The 16,146-nt window shown below is 56.5% G+C and overlaps 1 protein-coding gene across 1 annotated transcript in view; it reads right to left on the reverse strand.

Annotated features, from left to right (window-relative positions):
* Nucleotides 1-16,146, reverse strand: part of PAPLN (papilin, proteoglycan like sulfated glycoprotein) — a 51,926-nt gene that overhangs the window by 20,605 nt on the left and 15,175 nt on the right. Inside the window, exons 7-18 of the mRNA XM_066278471.1 lie at nucleotides 15,659-15,782; nucleotides 15,080-15,160; nucleotides 14,826-14,998; nucleotides 14,564-14,687; nucleotides 13,996-14,122; nucleotides 12,496-12,703; nucleotides 11,768-11,950; nucleotides 10,997-11,138; nucleotides 2,676-2,756; nucleotides 2,252-2,507; nucleotides 1,198-1,318; nucleotides 761-893 (exon numbers count right to left, since the gene is read on the reverse strand). Coding sequence (XP_066134568.1) covers nucleotides 761-893; nucleotides 1,198-1,318; nucleotides 2,252-2,507; nucleotides 2,676-2,756; nucleotides 10,997-11,138; nucleotides 11,768-11,950; nucleotides 12,496-12,703; nucleotides 13,996-14,122; nucleotides 14,564-14,687; nucleotides 14,826-14,998; nucleotides 15,080-15,160; nucleotides 15,659-15,782 — 1,753 coding nt within the window. The remainder of the gene's footprint in view (nucleotides 1-760; nucleotides 894-1,197; nucleotides 1,319-2,251; nucleotides 2,508-2,675; nucleotides 2,757-10,996; nucleotides 11,139-11,767; nucleotides 11,951-12,495; nucleotides 12,704-13,995; nucleotides 14,123-14,563; nucleotides 14,688-14,825; nucleotides 14,999-15,079; nucleotides 15,161-15,658; nucleotides 15,783-16,146) is intronic.

Raw genomic sequence — 16,146 nt, forward strand, 5'->3', positions numbered from 1 at the left:
CTTCACCCACAGAACTAGAGCCCTCCAGAAGGTCAGGCCTGGGAGCTCCCTGGACTGACTCCCTCCCACCCTCCCCATTCCTGACCAGACCCATGGAGGGCACACAGGGCCACCCAAGGGCTTCTCCTTGACAAGCTCAGGAGGATAAGGACCCAGGGGCCTGTGAAGATGCCCACACTGTTCCCAGGGCCCTTCGCCAAACTCTGAACCTCCCTCCAGCCCCACCTGCCCGTTCTAGCAGTCCCCTCCCCAGCACAGCCTGCTCCACCTTGCCACATTCAGATGTGACCATGGCTGGCCCCTGCTTAAAACCTCCTGCCGGCCCTGACCACCTGCCTGTCTGGCTTTCAACACGCCCATGTTGGTCCCCAGAAGCACACCCATGCGCCCTGTGCTCCAGCCTCAATATCTTCCCTCCAGGACTCACCCCAGGCAGGGTGGGGACTCCCTCTCCATTCCACACTGACCATCCTCCACTGTCTCTGCCTCTGAAGGGGTCTGTGACCCCAGGAAGGACAGGCCTTCCTTCTCTGTGGGATCCCCACCTACAACTCTCCCCAACCCCCCGAGCGACCTGGCGGCCCCCAGGGCAGACTGCTGGAAATGAGAACAGTCTGGCTCTGTCCTCTGGCCTGGCACCTAGTAGGTGGTCAGTGTGGAAGAAATGAGCTGAGCCTAGGAAGGCTGTTGGCTTTGAGTGGGGGTGGGGTGCACAGTGGGACCAGCCTGCCCACCAGGACGAGAAAGGGCTTCCACTCACCATAGCTGGGCTGCCCCGCACAGCCTTCTCCAAAAGGGCCTGCTGCAGAGGCCATGTTGTCATAGCAACAGCCAAACTGGGAGCCCCGGCACTCACTGGGTTCACTCTGCTGGGCCTGGTGGGCCTGGGGCGCCTGGGGAGGAAGTTGGGAATCAGTCTGGCCCTTGGTGGGGACTCTCCCATGCCTGGAGGGGATGGTAGAAAGAGGGGGAGACTGGGAGCCACCCTGCAGAGCCCCGGCCCTGGGGGACGGTCAGCGGCTAGGAGAATGTCGGGTGAAATGCCAGCCGCAGACCATCGCTGAAGCTGCGTGTCCCCGAGAGGGCAACCCAGGCCAGCAGGCTTCAGGGACCCCCTCCTCCAAGGCCGAAGCTGCACAGCGGCCCAGAGCAGGTCCGGGCCGGGCCCCGGCCTCGTCAAGTGAATCAGACACTTACTGTGGAGGCCGCTCCTCGCCAGCCCGGCCAGCTCCTGGAGTCGGCGCTGCTGGGAGATCTTGTGCAGCCAGCTTGATGGGGCCCCTCAGCCGCAGACACCCCGTCAGGGCAGCACCCGTACCTAGACAGACATCACAGCCCTCCCCTCACTACCCAGGGCCTTCCAGGGGCCTGAGATTCCAGCACCCCGAGGCCCCCATGCTGAGGCTCCCATGCTGGGGGTGGCCAGGTGAAGGTCCGAGGGGGAGACAGTGTGTCCCTGCGTGCGAGGCGTACCATTCTGCACGCCCACTCTCTACGTCTGCCAACCACACAGTGGCCAGCAGGGAGGGCAACGGGAACACAAATAAGGATGTTAGCAAATCCTCAACACACACGCCCACCACAAAGCCGAGGAGGGGAATGAACCTGAGCCTGCCTGACCATCAGGCTCGACGGGAGACGGGGCAGCAAGGGGGTCAGAACCAGCACTAACCCACCCCCACAAGCAGGCCATGGGGAGGACGGTGAAAGGAGGACCGGGTCAGAGAGCCCTCTCTGTGCCAGGCACCGTGAGCGCCGTTTCAGCCTCACAGTCACCCCAGCCAATTGCTGTCACTGTTCCCAACTCTTAGCAGAGGAAGCCAAGATCAGAGAGGTCAAGTAACTCGCCCAAGTCACCAGCACACAGCCAGTATGTGGCTGAGCCGGGAATCACCCCCAAGCTTTTGGCCCCAAAGTCTGGCTGGCCCCTTGGTACGCTAGCCCCTGAGGGAGTGGGAGCCTGACTGAAGCTACAGCTCCACAGGTTGAGCTCTGCAGAGAAAACAGGCCCACCCCCCCACCCCCCACCCCCCCCTGCGGCTGGGCGCAGGGGGAAGCACAGGGAGCAGGGTGAGGGCAGCTGGAGACTTCACGCTCCGTGGGCCCTTTCCTGAGCTCGGCAACCCACCCCACCCCGCCTTTCTGAGCAGAGAGGCTGCCCTGCCTGTCAAACACTACCCCCAACACACGCACACACACACACACACACCCTCTTCTCTCTCTGATCCGGTGAAGAGGAAGAGGCACTTACCTGCTCTGCTCACAAGAGGCCCCAGGGCAGCCTTGCCACTGCGGCCCGAGGGATACCGTGTGGCCATCAGGGCAGCACCCATGGGGGCTGTGTCTGCAGTCACGGGGCCCCAAGCCAGACCACAGTGGCTGCTGGTGTGGAGACGGCTGCAGAGAAGAGGTGGGGACTGGGGCTGGCAGGTGGGGGCGCTGGTCTCCCTGGGAGTTACCCCGAGCAGAGGGCTGCTCTCGGGATGCCCACCTCTGGTCTCTGGAATCTAGAAAGAAGAGGAAGCAAAAGACACATGATGTCCGCCTGGTTCCTCACCTCCTCCTCTGTGTCCAGATCAGACCCACCTCTCTCCACCCCACCCCCAAGCCGCTCACCCCACCCACAACCTCCAGCTCCAGGGCTCTGGGCTAGGGGCTTCCACCAAGCTTCTTACCCGAGGCAGGGGCCTCCCGAGGACCCAAAAACATCCAGGGGGCCCTGAGATTGGTGTGTACGTCCTGCATGCTGGGGATTTCTGCAGGGAGCCCAGGCAGCCGGGTGGGATGCAGAGGAATGGAGGAGAGGAGTGGGCTTGCACCATGGCCAGCCCTGACCAACACTGGCCCCCAGCCCACTGCTCAGACGGGGCCTGGGGAACCCGGGACAGCGGGCGTGACATGGGCAGTACCTGTGATTTCGTAAGACACACTTTTAAAGGTCTTTAATCACATGGAAAATACTAGTATTATTCGTTCAGCAAAAAGGAAAGCCAGATATAAAATTAGCATCTATGGGCCCTGGCCGGTTGGCTCAGCGGTAGAGCGTTGGCCTGGCGTGCGGGGGACCCGGGTTCGATTCCCGGCCAGGGCACATAGGAGAAGCGCCCATTTGCTTCTCCAACCCCCTCCTTCCTCTCTGTCTCTCTCTTCCCCTCCCGCAGCCAAGGCTCCATTGGAGCAAGGATGGCCCGGGCGCTGGGGATGGCTCCATGGCCTCTGCCCCAGGCGCTAGAGTGGCTCTGGTTGCCACGGCAGAGCGACGCCCCGGAGGGGCAGAGCATCGCCCCCTGGTGGGCAGAGCATCGCTCCTAGTGGGCGTGCCGGGTGGATCCCGGTCGGGCGCATGCGGGAGTCTGACTGTCTCTCCCCGTTTCCAGCTTCAGAAAAATACAAAAAAAAAAAAAAGAAAAAAAATTAGCATCTATGTTTGTTCTCAACTCCAAAAACCAAAAAGTGATACACAATTTTTTAAAATTGAGTTGATGAAAGAACAAATAATCCAATTAAAAATGAGCAAAGATTCGATTCCCGGCCAGGGCACATAGGAGAAGCGCCCATTTGCTTCTCCACCCCTCCGCCGCGCCTTCCTCTCTGTCTCTCTCTTCCCCTCCCGCAGCCAAGGCTCCGTTGGAGCAAAAATGGCCCGGGCACTGGGGATGGCTCTGTGGCCTCTGCCTCAGGCGCTAGAGTGGCTCTGGTCGCAACATGGCGACGCCCAGGATGGGCAGAGCATCGCCCCCTGGTGGGCAGAGCGTCGCCCCCTGGTGGGCAGAGCGTCGCCCCATGGTGGGCGTGCCGGGTGGATCCCGGTCGGGCGCATGCGGGAGTCTGTCTGACTGTCTCTCCCTGTTTCCAGCTTCAGAAAAATGAAAAAAAAAAAAAAGAGCAAAGAACTTAATAGGCATTTTTCCAAAGAAGCTATACAAATGGGCTATAAGCACACGAGAAGATGTGCAACACCACTGGTCACTAAGGAAATGCTAAACAAAGCCATAACGAGATACCAAAGTGGAGCCGTCATACATCGCTGGTGGGGACATAAAACGATGCCAGCCACCACGGAAACAGTCGGCAATTCCTCAGAAAGTTAAACACTGGGATTACTCTACAGCCCACCGAGTCCACTCCTAGGCACATACCCAAGAGAAATGAACACCTGTGTTCACATGGAGACTTGCACGTGAATGTTTACAGCAGCACTTTCAATACAGTCAAAAGGGGGGAACAGCCCTCTCCGCCCTCAGCAGATGAACGGGTGAGCAGACGGCGGTGTATCCTTATAACAATGTTATGCGGCTACAAAAAGGGTGGCGTGCTGAAGCACGCTACAACCTGGAGAACCTCAGCCACATCCTCGAAGGAAACCAGACACAAGAGGTCTCCTGGTCCTTTTCTATGAGGAAACCCAAACTAAGCAAATGCAGGAGGACAGAAAGCAGATCAGGTTACCGGGGAGGGCACTAAGGTTAACAGGAAGGGATTACTCAGTGGGTGCAGGGTGCTTTAATGGAGTGATGGAAACTTCTGAAACTAGGGGAAGGCTGGGAGTTGTACAGTACTCTGAATACACCCAAAGACACCAAGTTGTACACTTTAAAATGTTTCACCATATGTTGTGTGAATTTTCAATAAAAAGATTCCACATTAAAAGTAATTAGAGTCTGGCCTGTGGTGGCGCAGTGGATAAAGCGTCGACCTCGAATGCTGAGGTCTCTGGTTCGAAACCGTGGGTTTGCCTGGTTGGGACACATATGGGAGTTGATGCTTCCCGCTCTTACCCGCTCTTTCTCTTTCTCTCTCTAAAATGAATAAATTAAAAAAAAATTTTTTTTAAAGTAATTAGATTGCCCTGGCCAGGTGGCTCCATTGGTAGAGCGTTGTCCCGGCATGCCAAGGTCACAGGTTCGATCCTGGTCAAAGCACTTATGAGAAGCAACCAATGAGTGCACAGCTAGATGGAACAATTAAGTGGAACACAAGTTAACGTTACTTTCTCTCTCCCCTCCTCCTTTCCCCCTTCTCTCTTTCCCTAATTCTTCCTCTCTCTCAAATCAATGGGAAAAAAATGGATTGAAAAATGGGCAGAAAGAGACTAATGAAAAAGCAAATATAACAAAGTACTATTTGTAGAATTGAGAAGGTGGGTATACAGCTACTCACTATAAAGTTCAACTTGGTTTTTATTTTGTTTTTGCAGGAGAGAGACAGGAGGAGAGAGAGATGAGAAGCATCAATTCTTCATTGTGGCACCTCAGTTGTTCACTGATTGCTTTCTCATATGTGCCTTGATAGGGGGGCTACAGCAGAGTGAGTGACCCCTTGTTCAAGCCAGCAACCTTGGGCTTCACGTCAGTAACCATGAGGTCATGTCTATGATCTCACACTCAAGCCAACAACCCCGTGCTCAATCTGGCAACCTCAGGGTTTCAACCCTGGGTCCTTTGCATCCCAGGCTGACACTCTATCCACTGCCTGGTCAGGCTCTTCAACTTCTATATATCAAAATTAAACTGATCTCATTTGCACAAGGGCCACTTAACTATGTCTTGCCTGAATAGTCAGGTTTTTTATTCTTCCCTCGAAGATCTCTGTTATGGGTGTTGATAGTCCTATTTTCTGCTGCTTGGTTTAATATATAGCGTTTCCTTTTTTCCTCCTACCTCAATGCCACACTCATATTTCAGGCTGGGATCTACTCTTAATTTAGAGCTCTTTCCCCCTTTTGCCAACTTCTATTATGAACCTACCTTTGCCACCTAGCTTAGTGTATCCCAAGGTTCTCTTTACCAAGCCGTAGTCGCAGAGCTCCAGGGAAAAGCAACCTGGTCTCATCTCTCCAGGCAGAGGAGAACAGAAGCTCCATCTCCACACATGCTGCAGATGGCTTCTCCAGTCTACCTGAATCATTACCAGCTAGAAGCAGTGGTCATTGGGACTTGGACGTGAGCTGCAAGTATAGAATTGTGACAATTCCAGTGCCATGTGGACTTTTCCTGGATGTGGACTTTTCCTGGACTCCTGCTCCTTGTGACAGCTCCTAACAGACTGAACTGGGGTTGGGTTGCATTTTTCAGGGATTTGGCATGGTGTTGGGGCCAACTTAGACTTGGTGAACATGTTAAGGACACTACTCTTTTATGGATTCTTGCTGTATTGGCCAAGAGTTTGCTTAAAGGCTTTAATCACTGTAAAAAAAAATAGAAGACTAGATAAAGAAGATGTGGCACATATACACCATGGTATACTATTCAGCCATAAGAAATGATGACATCGGATCACTTACAACAAAATGGTGGGATCTTGATAACATTATACGGAGTGAAATAAGTAAATCAGAAAAAAACAAGAACTGCAGGATTCCATACATTGGTGGGACATAAAAACGAGACTAAGAGACATGGACAAGAATGTGGTGGTTACGGGGGGTGGGGGAAGGGAAGGAGGGAGAGGGAGGGGTACAAAGAAAACTAGATAGGTGACAGAGGACAATCTCTCTTTGGGTGATGGGTATGCAACAGAACTGAATGACAAGATAACCTGGACATGTTTTCTTTGAATATATATACCCTGATTTATTGATGTCACCCCATTAAAATAAAAATTTATTTTAAAAAATCATGAATTATATATACCACTAGAATGTGTGAATTTTATGGTATATAATGTTTATATAATAGTTATGTAAAATATTTTCATTATAAAATAGAGAAAAATGCAAAAGGCTGAGTAAAGAAAATTAAGGCAACAGGAATTTATTTATTTATTTATTTATTGAAGACCCTCCAACTTTTTTTTATTATTATCTATTCATTTTAGAGAGGAGAGAGAATGAGAGAGAGAGGAAAGAGAGAGAGATAGAACAGGGGGAGGAGCAGGAAGCATCAACTCCCATATGTGCCTTGACCAGGCAAGCCCAGGGTTTTGAACCGGCGACCTCAGCATTCCAGGTCGACGCTTTATCCACTGCGCCACCACAGGAATTTATTTTTATAATGATGAATAAAATAAGACTTTTAGAACACACCCCAAATGCTCACAGTGGAAGTTTCTGAGTGCGTCGTCAGTGTGTGTGTGTGTGTGTGTGTGTGTGTGTGTGTGTGTGTTGGGATGAGGGGGTCTCCTCCTTCTATTTGTTACCATTTTTCAAATTTTCCACAATAAGCCAATTACTGCATAATAGAATAAAGCTATTTAAAAGTAAGTGAAAATTCCATTCCCATATGGACTACATCTTGCCCGGCCCCAGGGACTATTTAAGAAAGGATGATTTAGGGTTGAAAGACTCCATAATGACATAGTAAAATCTTGTTTTCATTTTATTCGCCTATCCCACCCAGGCCAACACCTCTCTCCTGACTCAAACCATCGCCTACCACGTTCTCTCAGGCCCTGCATGCAGTCCCCAGCCGGCCCGGATCCCCGCCTGCTGTCCCTGTCACCTCAACGTGAGAAGCACCTTTCTGCCAAGCCCACCCTGCCTCTGGCCTCCCCTTCTGGGACGCGTCTCTTCCATATTCTCAGGCTTCACGAGTCTAGGACCCCTTTCCACAAGCCTGCGAGGCCGGCACCTGGCCCTTCACTTCTCCTGCTCTTGCTAGAGGTCGATTTCTGCAGCCTGCTCCCCACCAGCTTCCGCCTTCCAGCTGAATCCCCTTCAGTCTGACCCGCAGGCAGGTGCCCAGTGTCTCCTAAATAACTTTCATTGTGTCACTGCCTAGCTCCAAATCTCTGCACGGCTCCCTGGGGGCCTATAGACAAAACCTGTGCCTTCAGCATTGCCCCAGCCCTAAAAGCATAGAGCTGGACAGACCTGTCACCGCCCTCACACCCTGGGCTGAGGCGGAGTTACTGAGTGCTTGAAATGTGGCCAGAGTGATTGAGAAACTGACTTTTAAATTCTTTAATTAGGATTAACTTTAAATATAAATACTAATGCTTGAGCCTGACCAGGCGGTAGTGCAGTGCATAGAGTGTCGGACTGGGACGCAGAGGGCCCAGGTTCAAAACCGCAAGGTTGTCGGCTTGAGTATGGGGTCACTGGCTTGAGAGTGGGGTCATTTCTATGATAGCCATTGGCTTGAGCCCAAATGTCACTGACTTGAAGCCCAAGATCGCTGGCTTGAGCCCAAGGTCACTGGCTCAGCTGGAGCCCCCCGGTGAAGGCACATATGAGAAAGCAAGCAATGAACTAAGGTGCTGCAATGAAGAATTGATGCTTCTCATTTCTCTCCCTTTCTATCTGTCCCTATCTGTCCCTCTGTTTCTGTCACACACACACACACACACACACACACACACACACAATACTAATGTTTGATTCATTTAAACATAGGGAAAACACCTATGTTTAAAACAACTTGGGTAGTGAATCTACTCTGTCAACTGTATTGGTCACATATGCCAGTGAAATGTTAGCATCTGGATGGGCTGGGCTGTGTCAATTATATTTTGGATTCCAAAGATTTAATTTTTTTATATATTTTTATTTTTTTATTTTATTTATTTATTTTAGAGAGGAGAGAGAGAGGAGAGAGAGACAGGGGGGAGGAGCTGGAAGCATCAACTCCCATATGTGCCTTGACCAGGCAAGCCCAGGGTTTTGAACCGGCGACCTCAGCATTTCCAGATCGACGCTTTATCCACTGCGCCACCACAGGTCAGGCAAGATTTAATTTTTTTAAAAGTCTTGTGTAAAAAGAATGCAAACTATCCCATAATTTTTTATCAATTGTATGTTTAAAATACCATGTTGGGTTAAATAAAATATATTAAGTATAAATTTACTTGTTTCTTTTCACTTTTTAAATGTTGCTCTCGGAATGTTTTAAATGACATCTGTGTCTGGTGTTCTATTTCTATGCGCAAGCACTGCTCTAGAGTCTAGAAAGAGGAGAAAGCAGAGGCCGCCTGGGTAAGCCCGGGTGTCCACTGGGACACCATCCCTCTGTGGGCCTCCTCCTGTGCTCCGTGGGCCCTCCTCCTCGGCATCTGCCAGTATGCCCGGCGGCATTAGCTATAGTACCGAACCACCAGAAAACATCACAATCCTCAATTCTCTCCCATCATGAACTTCTTCAAAGCTCCCAGAAATCATGCCACTGGAAAATGGTCACATATCAAATGGCATTAAAGGGGAAAAGCAGGTACAAAACAACACACACATCACAAGCAAGTATGCTAAACCACTAATAGGTGGGATCAAAGGCAATTTAAGGTTCTCTACATATACTATATTTCTAATTTCTCCAGACTATCCACAATGAGTATACATTATGTTTGTATTTATAAAAATCATTATGGAGGCTATTTCTTTAACAACTCAGCCTGGCTTGAAATTCTCTCTCCATTTCCTTCCTTTCTACCATGTGAGTGCTTCTAGGGGCAGGCTCAGAGCCACCTCTTCCAGGAAGACGTCCAGGGCCCTGGGGCACTGAGTGGCTCTAGGGAGCTGGACTCATAGGAGCCTGAGGATCCTCCTGCTCATACATCACAGGGGCCAGGCCGAGGTGCCCAGGAGCCTGGCCCAGAGCCCCCACACAGCCTCACCACCACCACGGCCAGCTCTCTGCTTCTAGAGCACTGTGTGTTCAGGCATTGTGCCAGGTAACTCATCACAAGCCTGGAAAGTCACGCTTACTAAGCCCACTGCACGGAGGGGGAAACCAGGAATCAGAGAGGAGAGGCAGTTCCCGGGCCACACGGCTGGCTGGCAATGGAGTGGAGATTTGAACCCAGCCCAGGGTAGCTGTTGACTCCAGGCCACTGGTTCTTATGTATCCTGCCATGTGCCTCCATCGGAATCCTACCACTGCCTGTCACAGCCCACAGGGCCCCCATCACAGCCCACAGGGCGCCCGTCACATCCCACAGGGCCCCCGTCACATCCCACAGGGCCCCCGTCACAGCCCGCAGGGCCCCCATCACGGCCCGCAGGGCCCCCATCACAGTTCACAGGGCCCCCATCACAGCCCGCAGGGCCCCCATCACAGCCTGCAGGGCCCCCATCACAGTTCACAGGGCCCCCATCACATCCCACAGGGCCCCCATCACGGCCCACAAGGCCCCCATCACAGCCCACAGGGCCCCCATCACAGTTCACAGGGCCCCGTCACAGCCCACAGGGCACCCATCACAGCCCACAGGGCCCCCATCACAGCCCACAGGGCCCCCATCACAGCCCGCAGGGCCCCCGTCACATCCCGCAGGGCCCCCGTCACAGCCCGCAGGGCCCCCGTCACATCCCGCAGGGCCCCCATCACGGCCCACAGGGCCCCCATCACGGCCCACAGGGCCCCCATCACATCCCGCAGGGCCCCCATCACAGCCCACAGGGCCCCCATCACGGCTCACAGGGCCCCCCATCACTGGTACGTCAGGGCTGAAGACGCCTTGCTGCAGTACCCGCAGGCCAGCCCCACACCTTTCCTCCGTGTCACATCCTCAACCATGCAAGTGCTGGCCTCTGTGCCCTTCCTCCTGCAGCACCTCATGCCTGGGACACCCCCTTTCCCAGCGGGGATGGGGGCGGGGCAAGGAGACAGAGCAGGGGCAGTGTGTAAGGACCATCTTTCCTGGACCACCGCCCCCTCTGCGTGCAGTCACTGTCATTCAACAGACACTCAGAGTACCTATCACCCGCTAGCAAAGTCCTGTGGGGTGGGGGTGGGGTGGGGGGGCGAGGGGACCACCCTCAAGAAGTTTACAACTAGTAGCCCTCACAAGCCATATACAAGCACTGCAGCACAGGGCAGCTAGCCTAAGGGTGAGCGCAGTCACAGTGAGCGGTGGCGGTGGGCTGAGGGGTGCTGCCTCTGAGAGAGAGAACGGGGCTGGCTCCTGAGGCTGCACAGAAACACATTTCATGGGTGCGGAAGGCTTCAGCAGAAGGAGATGTGGGAGGAGAGCCTTCCAGATGGCTGACCCTGCAGGCGCAGTTTACAGCGGGGCAAAGAGGTCTTTCTGCCCAGGCTCCTAGGCTCCACCCCCTCGCCCTTACCGGGAGGAAGATGGCAGGGCTGCGTGTTACAGTGCTCCACATCTGCAGGCTTCCACGGCTGCAGGCTCCTGCAGTGGCTGGGTGGCCCAATGGCACAGACGACCTGACGTCTCCGGGTGCCTGAGCCGCAGCTCTTGGAGCACTAGGGCCCACGGGGCGGAGAGAGAGAACCCCACACATAGACAGAGAGCTACGTGCATGGGGGCAAGCCCCTGAGGGTGCAGGTGGGGAGGAGGGCACCCACGAGGGAGGGAGGGAGGGAGGGGAGGGAGGAGGGAGGGAAGGAAGGAGGGAGAGGGGGAGGGAAGGAAGGAGGGAGGGGAGGGGAGGGAGGGGGGAGGGAGGGAGGGAAGGAGGGAGGGGAGGGAGGGAGGGAGGGAGAGGAGGAAGGTGGGAGGAAGGAGGGAAGGAGGGAGGGAAGGAGGGAGGGGAGGAAAGAGGGAGGGAGGGGAGGGAGGAGGGAGGGAGGGAGGGGAGGGAGGAGGGAGGGAGGGAGGGGAGGGAGGGAAGGAGGGAAGGAGGGAGGGGAGGAAAGAGGGAGGGAGGAGGGAAGGAGGGAGGCAGGGAGGGAGAGAGGGAAGACGGAAGGAAGGGAGGGAGGGAAAGAGGGAAGGAAGGAGGGAGGAAGGCAGGGTGGGAGGGGGAAGGTGCCTGATGACGCACATCAGGCGCAAGGAGGGCCCGTGTGCAGAGATTTGCCAGAGACCCAGGGACCAAGGCAGCAGGTATTGGTGGGGCTCCTACGGGGAGGTGGGGGTGGCAAGTACTCACTAGACCCCAGGCGCCTACGTTCCAGGCCTGGTCACTGATGGGGGGACAGTCATCACGCACACAGGGCTCAGTGAGAGGTGGCTGGTCCTCCACAGAGCATGCTGTGGCAAGCAGCAGAGACCCCCCGTCACCCCGGCAAGTGATGCTCCTCCTCCGGACCCCAGCTCCGCAGCTGACAGAACACTGTGAGGACCAGGCCGTCAGCAGGAGCTTGTCCTCCCCAGAGAATCCATGCTGGATCACAGAGCTGGAGCCCCCAGCCCAGCATGAGGGGTAGACAGCACCCTACTGCCCACATCCCGCTCCCTGGCTCAGAGAGGCTGAGTCACTCCCCTGAGGTCACACAGTCTGAACCCGTTACTGACACCAGGCTGCAGTGCGCTTCCCACCTTCCTTCGTCTGTAACTTGGACAGGTAGGTGTTGGAAGTCATGACTGACAGCCCCAGACAGTGCGAGCCCCTCCCTTGCCCCCAAACAACATGTTCAGCTGCTTCTCCCTGCCAAGCCAAAGCCCCTCCGGCCCTGCCTGGGACCTTAGAGGAGGCGGCACAGGAGCAGGAGTCCAAGCACCTGCTCCTTGTCCCGGTCTTGGCCACAGCTTCCAAGCCCACCCAGCGGGTCACTTTATCTCCCAGGGTCTGTTTCTATAGCAAAGAAATCAGCTCCCAGCCCTGCCCCAGGCCCAAGGCCCAGGCTGATCCCCCCTGCGCCTGCTGGCCGGCCTCACCTCTCCCCAGGGCTCCTCTCTCCAGGCTGCACAGCGCTGCAGGCCGCACGCCTGCGAGGTCGGGGGTTTCCCAGGCAGGCCTGCGCACCTGGCCTCCTCCACAGCCTCCTGGACGCCAGCCCCATCGGACCAGATGCAGTAGACAGAACGGGACTGGGCGCCGCCTCCGCAGGAGGCCGAGCAGGGTGTCCAGGGCCCGGCCTTCCAGCTGGCAGGGAGCAGGAGTCAGTAAGGCTGGCCCCACAGGCAGCGGGGGCCGAGCCCAGACCCAAAGAGCACCAGCTCGTGCACACTGGGGACCCCCCACCTGGCCCATCCTCTGACCATCTGAGCCTGTGCGGCTGGGTGAGGGGCAAAGAGCTCTCCAGAGGCCAGTGCCAGGCCCTCCTCGCCACCTGCCCCCACCACGCGCTGGCCCTGCACACGCTGCCTCCCTCTCACCCTCCTGTCCTCACTCAGCGCCCCCTGTCCTTCTCACCAGGGCCCTGTCACCTCCAGCCAGACTCCATTCCCTCCAGGTCCTACCTTAGTTGGGGGCATCTGTCAAAGGGGCCATGCTCACCCACATGTGAAGTGGCCTGGAGTGGCCCTGCCTGGCCCTGGGGCACAAGGACCCAGAGGACAGGGCAGCCCACAGCATACATGCAAAGCCAGGTCCACCACCATCCCAGGAGGCCAGCTGCCACCAAGGCCAGGAGGGTGGAAGGGCTGTACCAGCCCGCAGGGAGCCTGTGGCCTACTCCTGGGCATCTGCTGAGCCAAGTACCCTGTGGGCTCAGACAGATGGGCCCTCCATACCTTCTCCAGCCCTCCTGCCACCAGCCTGGACGTCTAGGCACTGTTTGTGCATTCAAGAGTGGACAGAAGCCCTATCCGGTTGGCTCAGTGGTAGAGCGTCGGCCTGGCGTGCAGGAGTCCCAGGTTCGATTCCCGGCCAGAGCACACAGGAGAAGCGCCCATCTGCTTCTCTACCCGTCCCCCTCTCCTTCCTCTCTGTCTCTCTCTTCCCCTCCCGCAGCCAAGGCTCCATTGGAGCAAAATTGGCCCAGGTGCTGAGGATGGCTCTGTGGCCTCTGCCTTCAGGCGCTAGAATGGCTCTGGTTGCAATAGAGCAATGCCCCAGATGGGCAGAGCATCGCCCCCTGGTGGGCATGCCGGGTGGATCCCGGTCGGGCACATGTGGGAGTCTGTCTGACTGCCTCCCTATTTCCAACTTCAGAAAAATACAAAAACAACAACAACAACAAAATGCCCACAAAAAAAAAAAAAAAAAAGGAGGAAGAGTGGACAGAAGAGCCCTGGGCCTGTGTTCAGGCCCCTCAACAGCCTCCCCAAATGACAGCTGCCTCTGTCCCCACTCCAGCCACATCTGTGGCGAGCCCTGGGCCACCCAGCCACCCAACCCTTTTGCTCAACACCTAATCAGTGTAGGCACCCCAATCCCTGCCATCCAAGTGCCTGGGTCCCACCCTGGGTAGAGGGGACCGGCAAGGGCCTCACCGCATGGTCTGCGGGCAGGGGTGAAGGCTGCAAGGGCGGAGGCTGGCCGGCCGCGGTTGGTGCTGGCACATGTGGTCAGGGTGGACTTCACTGTCGATGGTGCAGAACACGGGGCGGGACTGCTGACCTGCAGAGGCCCGGCCACAGGGGCGGCTGGGAGTCAATAGGCACCAAGCGCCCTCTCGGGGCCAGGCACCGTCTGGTCATCCTGATTAGCCTCAAATGACCCACTGGGGTAAGTGCCATCATCACCTCCAATTTACAGATGAGGAAACTGAGGCTCAGAGTTTTATCTGTGAGTGACCAAGCCCCGCTTTGACAGCTGGTCATCGGCTCCCGGCTTGGCCTCTACTGCCAATGGAGTACCTTCCCCTGTGAGAGGCCACGGCCTCAGGGAAGCCCCCTCTGGTTCTCCTAGCTTAGGTGGGGGTCCTTTATGGCGTTCCCCAAACCCTGGGTTTCCCCAAGGTGACCCGCCTGACACGCACTGTCTCACGTACTTGTCCACCTCCCCCGCAGGGCTGGGTGTCCTGGGGAGGGGACCCCCGCACGGGGCCGCAGCCCTCACCTCCGCCGCACTCAGCACTGCAGTCACTCCACGAGCCGTGGCCCCAGCCGAAGCCGGGCCAGAGGGTGCTCAGGGGCAGGCGGTACTCGTAGCGCACCCCGGGGTTGGACTCCTGGCTGATGAGCTGCGCAGGGGGATCCTCACTGAGGCCTGTCGCCAACCGCTCCCCCCACCACCACATTCCCACAGCCCTCCTGCCCCGGGTCCCCGGGGACCAGGTGCCCCCTGCACCCCAGAGGCCTCTCCTGCCAGCCCTGCTCACCTCGATGACCAGGGGCTCGGACGTGGGGCCGCGGGCATGCAGCCGCTCCGGGGCCAGGTCCCCCTCGGCCCCGCGCTCATAGTGCAGGACGGTGCTGGCCACGGGCAGGGCGTGGGCGGCCTCGATGGTCCAGTGCCCGTTGAGGTAGTAGTCACCCCGGATGCTCTTCACCGCTGTGCAGGGCGAGCCCCCTGTCAGCTGCCAGGGTTGCCAGCTTCCCTGCCACCACCCCCCGGGACCCAAACTGTCCTCACCCAGGAAATTCCTGCTGGCAGCCACCTCCTCGATGCGGACACTGGTGGCCCCCACGGGAACTATGAGGATCTGGTTGTAGCCTGGGGAAGCAGAGAGACTCTGGGACCAGTCGGGCATAGGGAGGAGCGGGCCCTGAGGATGCCAAGTGCCCGGCAGCACAGACAGCGTCAGGGAAGGGCAGGTAGGAGACAGCAGGGCTGGCGGCCTGGGAAAGAGGGCTCCTGAAGAGAAACCGCTCTACAAAGGCCAGATGCGTGGGCAGGCTTAGCACCCAACCGGAGTCGGGAGGGGACAGGTGGGGAAGGGACGGGGAGGGGCACGTGGGTGGCAGCAGTCCGAGATTAATTACACTGGATGAGTGGGCAGAAGTCGCAACTCTTACGGTTCCATGGGCTCCAGGGGAGCGGTCTGGCCTCCACCCTGAGCCATGACCTCAGGCCTTTCAGGGATGACCTGAGCGACAGATCAGACCCCCTTGGGACTATGAGGGTGACTCAGCCAGGGCAGGAGACAGACAAGGACAGGACAGGCAACAGCCCCTTGTCTCAACTGTCTGGGCACCTCTGGAAGCCTCCCACCTCTGCTGAGGTTATTGGCATCAAAGGTGCCGGTGACAGGATAGCAGGTTGTGCCATCGCCGCCACACTGCAGACACTCGTCCTCCTGCTTTGACGAATCAAGGGTGTGGTCACAGCCGACAACCTGCCAAGCAGAGAAGAGGGAGAGACGGGGAGACCGCAGGGGTCACGGACATGGCGGCATTCGAACCCTGGCTGCCTGGCCCGGTCGGGAAAGAGCAGAGACTACACTTGACCCTCGAACAACACGGGTTTGAAGAGTGCGGGTCTACTTCTATGTGGATTTTGTTCAGTAGCTCTACTGGAAAACTTTTTGGAGATTTGCAAGAATCTGAAAAACACTCCCAGATAAACCAGGAAGCCTAGAAACACCCCAGGCTGAGTAAACCTCGGGCCTGGCCCGGGGCTGACAACCGCCTCCTCTGCCTGCTCAGCGCCCACCTCCCCTTCGCTGGCACTAACCCCTCATCTTCCTCTGGGGACCACCT

Source organism: Saccopteryx bilineata, chromosome 4, assembly GCF_036850765.1.
Source record: "Saccopteryx bilineata isolate mSacBil1 chromosome 4, mSacBil1_pri_phased_curated, whole genome shotgun sequence".
Taxonomy (NCBI): Eukaryota; Metazoa; Chordata; class Mammalia; order Chiroptera; family Emballonuridae; genus Saccopteryx; species Saccopteryx bilineata.